The following is a 7,287-nucleotide window of genomic DNA, read 5'->3' on the forward strand; positions in this document are numbered from 1 at the left end:
TCTCCCGTTACAGAGCACAGGCTCCGGATGCACAGGCTCAGCGGCCATGGCCCACGGGCCCAGCCGCTCTGCGGCATGTGGGATCCTCCCGGACTGGGGCACAAACCCGCATTCCCTGCATCGGCAGGCGGACTTCCAATCACTGTGCCACCAGGGAGGTCCCTGAACTGGCTTTTTTAAACCTGCAGAATTAGAATATTTTCTTGTTTTACCAAATCTTCATGAAACCCTTGTAATAGGGTTTGTTTTCCTATATTCAGTTGGGTGACTGATTTTTTCCTTTCCTTCTTTCTTTTTTTTTCTTTTGGCCATGCGGCACGACTTAGTTCCCTGACCAGGAATCAAACCCATGTTCCCTGCACTGGAAGCACAGAGTCTTAACCACTGGACTGCCAGGGAAGTCCGAAAACAATTTTGTTTGTTTTTATTTTGGCCATGCCATGCGGCTTGCAGGATCTCAGTTCCCCAACCAGAGATCGAACCCGATCCATGGCAATGAAAGGCTGGAATCCTAACCACTAGGCCACCAGGGAACTCCCTGGGTGACTGTTTTGATAAGCTTTATTACCTGGCAGATTGTCATTCTGCTGATTATTTCTATATAATAAAGGTTTTTTTTTTTTAAGTCACAATTTAGGCCCTGAAAAGCACTTTAGAGATAATTTTGGTGAACACTTTTATTTTACAGCCCTGTTACTGAGTTTTTTGCATTCCTGTGCCTTAGGAATAGAGGCTGCTTAGTGATCATTTCTAAACTTCAAAAACAACAATGTGAGGAACTCCTGGAATAGAGTGAACAAAAAAATAGGAAGTGGGGTGCCTCTTAGGGTCAGCCTGAGCCTTTTGCTTATGCACGATTAATCCCAGCCACCACGCTGCTTGTTTCTTCTGGTTAGATTTTTTTATTCGAACAAGAAATGCATTAAGAATAAGATGATAAGAAAGAATGAATGTCCTAGAATCTGAATATAAGTAGTTTGACCCTGCAGTATAAAGTCCCTCACTGAAATCTACTGCCCAGGGACTCTGTACTCTATGCAGACCGACCACTCTTTACCTGGGTTTCCACAAGAGCCATATCAGAACCTTAATCCTGATATCTCACACACATGGAACCACAGATTTATGACACAAGTGCTTTAACTGATAATTATCATTAATCTATTTATTTGTAAATAAATTTATCAATTTAATTTTTATTGGTCTTTTCTGGGGGTTGAGAGGTGGTCTAGAAGCATGAGCTTATAGGCAAGGGATAAGCATTCTGTGTTGTGTCAGGCAATTAAATATTTCATCACTCTCACTAATTTTTTTTCTCTCCTCTTTCTCTGTCTTTTCCTTGTTGTTTTGTTTTTGTTTTTTCTCTCTTTTTCCCCCTCTTTATCTTCTAGGACAGCACCTACATTGATCTAAGAGACAAACTTGTTTCTGAATTTAAATATAACTCAAAATACAGGGAACAGACCAAAACAAATGGAAAGCTTCGGGAAAAGGAGAAAGGGTGACACCTGCTGGAAGAACCACTGGTGGTCTGGATTCGAAATAGAATCTCCCAGGGAAAATGTACATACACACAAAACTTCACATAATTATCAGGAAATAAGGTCCCCCGAAGCACATCCACGAACCCCAAGAATCCCAGGTTGAGAATAATAAAATAGCTAATCTTTATTGAGTGCTTACCCTCTGCCAGATGCGTCACATGTATAACCTCATTTAATCCTCACAACTACACTGATGTAGGTATTATTATTTGTAGACAAGGAAACTGAGGCCAAGAGAACTTAAGTAATTAGTACAGAATCATAGTTATTGAGTTGTGAAGTTGGATTTAAATCTAGGGCCATCAGAATTCTTATCCCTTAAACTATACTGCCTGCCCTAAATACATATATATTTTTAATAATATTTTATAGTTAAAATATATAACTTTTTCTCTTATAAATCTCGATATTCCTGAAAGGTAAGTAAATAACAACTAAAGGCAGCATGTTAAAACAAAACAGATCTCAAACATTATCCCACATGCTCTTAAAGGTTTCCAAATCCCTCCTGACATATACTAAATCACAGAAGAGGAGAAGCTTCACTGCTACACTGAAGGACCAAAGGAAAGGCAAAGAAACAACAGGGAACTGGATTAATAGTACTAGAGGACAGGGATAAAGGAATGTATATACTCATGAGCGGAGACACTGATCTAATGGAAAAAGCAGAAGGGCCATTTTCAGTCTAATAAGTAGAAGGGCCATTCCAAGCAGTAGACTTAGATTCAATTCATAAACTATATATAGTATAAAACAATACTTTCATTTTTTTTAGTGATTTTTGTTTCTAACTAGTAAAATATCTGTTATATATATAGAAAACAAGAGGAATTAAAGTCATTTCTGTGTCTCAAGCTAAACTTCCCAGAAAAAGACAAATTGTATAGATACACCTACTTTCCCCATCCTCAAAGGCTATTATGTTCAAATCGGAAGACATACAGAGCTAAAATATGTGAACAGCATAGAAGGAAAGAGAGCTGAATAGTCAATGTGTTTACTGGCAGCACAGTATCACAGAAGATAAAACCACTAATAATTAGCACACCTCTTTCTATTCTCTCTTTTCCTATGTATCCCCCCTGCCCTGCATCCTCTTCTTTTGAGCTCTGCTTATGCTTTTCAGCTCCACAGCCTTAACTTGTTAAAAGATAGTCAAGATAAGATCTACAGACTCCAGGACCCAGCCTGACCTTGAGTCAGTCTTGGTAGAGGTGACTTGTGGCTGAAAGGTCCACACCAGGGTTTTCCTGAGAATCTCAGGTGGCTCTGAGATTCCCGAGGTGGATTTTAACTTCAAATCAAGTTCAGAACACATCAGTCCAGTCTTCCCAGGAGAGGCATTCAGCAGAAAATCTGTTTAGTACCTAAGACTTGAGTATGCAAGATATATTATGAAGCAAAATAACTAATTCCAGAAGCCACTTCCTCAAATTCCTCAAACGTTGTAGACATACTGTATATTCCCACATAGTACATTGTTATACACAGTATTTGCTCCAGGAACCAGGTGTAGGAAAAAACAATGCCAGGCCACCCACATCCTCTTCACAGCTCTGGTGGAAGCCACTGTGCCTTGGCTTCCACCAGACCCTCTGACTGGTCTGACGTGGACTCAGCCCCGCTATGGGAGAGCTGTGAGTAGGGGCAGATGAGGCTCCCTCTTATAACATCTTCATCTATTTCTGTCTGTCTTCCCAACGCGGATTAGCAAAAAAGCACACAGAACAGAGGCAGAGGCTTAGTGTAAAGTGAAGGCAAGAAACTCTGAAAGCTGATTTTGAGGATTAAGGTCAAAGCCCAATATTCCCTTCTTCTCCCTGACTAAGGGTTAGAGACTTTGCTAGGTCTCTCTCCCCACCTCTGCACTCTCTCTCTCTCCCATATGTGTACATGGTTTAAGAAATTAAGCCTATCCCTTTAGTGCCATACTCAAAAGAGTAAGTAACAATAGTAATAACATACCTAATAAATTATACAATTTTGATGACTGTTGTGAGTCATCATAAAACTGCACTGATCATAAGCTTCAGTTTGTGGAACACTACTTGTTTCTGTGCTTATGCAGAAATGTATGGACTTAATCAAGTACATGTGCCGAAACGGTTTAGTCACTCACTATTTAGACGTTCATATGACTATCAGAGTGTAAGAAGTGAGAAATACTTGGAATATCACTGAGACATGGCTATGACCATCTGTTTTAAACCACTTCCCTTTAAACTGGTTCTGATGAGAACTTTAATAACATTACCTAATAGTTGAATAGCAATGGGGCTGTTTTGCATCTCTCTCTTAATTTGCATACCGTAATTCCTGCTCTACTATTATGCATTAATAAATAGTATGTTGTTAGCAAAGTCATATCAATTTTTACAGGAAAAAAAGATAACTGTAGTCTGAAGTGTAGCTACAACCTGGGGCAGTAGAAAGAGAATACTGGACTTACAAATAATCAGGTGATGTAACTTCACATTCTAAGGCCAAAACTTCTCAACTGCAAGTAACATTCTTTGAACCTCATTCGCATTATTATTATCTTTTTTTTTTTTTGGTAAGTAGAGGAAGTCATTTTCATTATTTTTTAAATGCAGTTAATAATACCCACTTTGCTACCTGCCATGTCTGTGCTAAGAATGAAATGAGAATGTATTTGTGAGAAAAAATGCTGTGGAAATTATGAAATGCTACTCAAATATAAGGCATTATTATTGTCAGCACTATCTTGGTATTATTGAAGACTCTCTAGAGGTTAGTCACTTATAAAAATTCAAAAAAAAAGATCTAGTTGTCAAAATGGACTGACTCCACCAATTTTATTTTAAACAGTCTACTCTTGGATGATCAACTTACCTCGATGGAGGGAAAGGCTGTTCAATTCTAGGGATGTAAATTCACAGATACAGACAAACAGTCTCTCGCCCTCTTTTAGACTGGGAATGGTAACAACTTCCACAAAACTGCTGGGGAACTGTCCTGAAAGTAAAAGCAAACATTTCCAATATTAAAATTCCTTTTTTCTGTCTGTGTACCAGGACAAAAAACTTTTTTCTGAGCCCATTTATAAACCCTGAATTGAAAACTCACTGAGTACTCATCACTGGAGAATATAGTGTAGAAAACATGCAGTGCACAAAATTAGGTGCATGCAGAACACAGAGAGTGCAATTCAATTCAGTGAGCATTTACTGGGTGTCACTCTATCAAAGGCACATTGCAGAGGGGAAAATGAGTAAGACAGTCTTGGCCCTGAAAGATCTTAAAATTTGATTCAGACATAAAGTCTAATTCAGACATAAACAATAATTCAGTTTGAAATCCAGTGTCACATCCTAGGTACACAAATTGCTATGGAAGTTCAGAGAAGGTAGGAAATGGGTCAGGAAGAAAATGAAAAATTTTATGAAAAAGACTACAGTTGAATCTGAAGATTGGCAGGGTTTTAACAAGTAATAATAGACAAACAGGGCCTGTCAGTTGGAACGCATCAGAAAGTTTAGTTGATTCCACCTTCTAACTATCTCTTGCATCTGTCCACTTATCTCCAGATTCACCACCTCGGTCCAAGCCATCAGCACCTCTCACCTGGATTACTGCAACCACTTCCCATCCCACCTCCCTGCCTTAGGCTTTGCCCTTTCCTATCATTCTTCTATCTGCAGATTCGAGCTTTCTAAAAGACAAATCTGATTGTGCTTAAAGCACATTTACAGTATCCTGTTTCCACAACTCCTTTCCATGGCATGCGCTGTCCTCCATGATCTAGCTTCTGCTCATCTCCCCATGCCATCTCCCCCTGCTCAACCATTCACACTCATGCCAGACTGAACTTTCTCAGTCCTTCCATGTTTTCTCTCTCATTCCAGGGCCTCTGAATAAGCAATTCTCTCTGCCTATCCTCTTTGCCTTGCTCACTCCTACTCACCATTTTTATCTCAGCTGAGATGTCACTTCTACTGGGAAATAATCTATTCTCTCCTAAATGTGGCTTAAGTAACAATAAGAGTCTGTTCTAAGGACTGTATGATATACTCCAGCCCAGACTTCCATAAATATATATAAGTTAAAGATTGGATTTAACATAGATGCATAGTGTGGGGGAAAAACTTCCAGCCTTCCCTTGGCAAATTCATAAAAGAAACTGGTGCTAACATGTTTTCAAGAATAGAAAAAAGGAAACCAGGTGCATGGAAAGTGGGAGTTAAGTGCATCTAGGGTAGAGGGCAGATTTAATAAATTTAGGACACCCACGAATCTAGGAGGGCAGCTGGTACCTAACCATGTCAACCTTTTAAAGGAACCAGTAAGCAGAGATGCAGTGATAACAGACATTCTCTCCTTGCTGGTAGAAACCACAGTAAACACACACAGAAAACACAAAAGGATCTGAAGTGTATTTATTGGGCTTCCCATTAAACCTTTATTTTTAATATGGAAAGAAGGGAGGGTCTGTGGTCTATTTTGGACGTGAGGAATTATGAACCTCTTACCTGTCACATCCTCTTTCTTTCCCAGAAGCCAAAATTCATCCACCACTGCCAACACCTCAATAACATCTCCCACAAAGAGCGGCAGTTCTTCTGATACGCTAGGGCAGAAGTCAAAGATGGCTCGAACCACTGAGCCAGCCTCCATCTTTTATAACCTGGAAAGAAAGGTCAAAAGAAATGGGAAAGCATAAGTATTTAAGACACTGTAATATAGATTGGTATCTTGAGAATTATCATTAAGATATAAAGTATCTTATTAATAATAAATTATTACTAAGATATAAAGTATATATAAGACTACTTATAATGAAGTCAAAGCTAAGCAAATAAGAAGTTTGTACTTTTAAAAAATCAAAATACTGTCTCATTTCTTTAAAAACAATAATTTCCTCATATGTTTTCATTTAATTCTCCAAGTCATTCTAGAATTGAAAAAAAAAAAGTGACTTACAGCTATGTGGAATAGAAAACATGCAACTTGGAAATGCAGACTTTCCAATATGCTTGAAGAAGGCAATATGGGAATTAACATTTTTAAGGTACCAGGCAAGAGGGTGCTCTTAAAATATGGTATTTAAAAAGTAGGGATTTTAAATATGGCATTTCATCTATTCCCCATAACTATCTTTTTTGCTTATCTTTTTCCCTTTGTGTTTCCACATGTATTTTATTTATTTTATTTTTTCTTCAAGTTTTATTGCGATATAATTGGCATACAGCTCTGCATAAGTTTAAGGTACAAAGCACAATGATTTGACTTACATACAACATGAAGTGATGATCACAATAAGTGTAGTGAATGTCCATCATCTCATACAGATACAAAATGAAAGAAAAAGAAAAAAATGTATTTTTCCTTATGAGGATGGCTCTTAGGATTTACTCTCTTAACAACTTTCATACATAACATATAGCTGTGTTAATTATATTGATCGTGCTGTACATGACATCCCTAGTACTTATTTACCTTATAACTGGGAGTTTATACCTTTTGACTGTCTTTGACCAATTCCCACCCCTCTGCCCGCCCAGCCTCTGGTCCCCACAAATCTGATCTTTTTTTCCATGAGTTTGTTTATTTATTTATTTATTTATTTTAGTCTGTGCTTCTCTTCTGCCAAAGCACATTTTTTTTTATTTTATTTTATTTTTATTTATTTATTTATTTATGGCTGTGTTGGGTCTTCATTTCTGTGCATGGGCTTTCTCTAGTTGTGGCAAGCGGGGGTCACTCTTCATCGCGGTGCGCA

At 38.2% G+C, this 7,287-nt stretch overlaps 1 protein-coding gene across 1 annotated transcript in view; it reads right to left on the bottom strand.

The window, feature by feature from the left end:
• Positions 1 to 6,182, bottom strand: part of DNMBP (dynamin binding protein) — a 66,638-nt gene extending 60,456 nt beyond the window's left edge. The window contains exons 1-2 of the mRNA XM_007470330.1: positions 6,038 to 6,182; positions 4,401 to 4,523 (exon numbers count right to left, since the gene is read on the bottom strand). Of these exons, the coding sequence (XP_007470392.1) occupies positions 4,401 to 4,523; positions 6,038 to 6,182 (268 nt within the window). The remainder of the gene's footprint in view (positions 1 to 4,400; positions 4,524 to 6,037) is intronic.
• Between the last annotated feature and the right edge of the window lie 1,105 nt (positions 6,183 to 7,287).

This window comes from Lipotes vexillifer, unplaced genomic scaffold, assembly GCF_000442215.2.
Source record: "Lipotes vexillifer unplaced genomic scaffold, Lipotes_vexillifer_v1.1 scaffold916, whole genome shotgun sequence".
Classification (NCBI taxonomy): domain Eukaryota; kingdom Metazoa; phylum Chordata; class Mammalia; order Artiodactyla; family Lipotidae; genus Lipotes; species Lipotes vexillifer.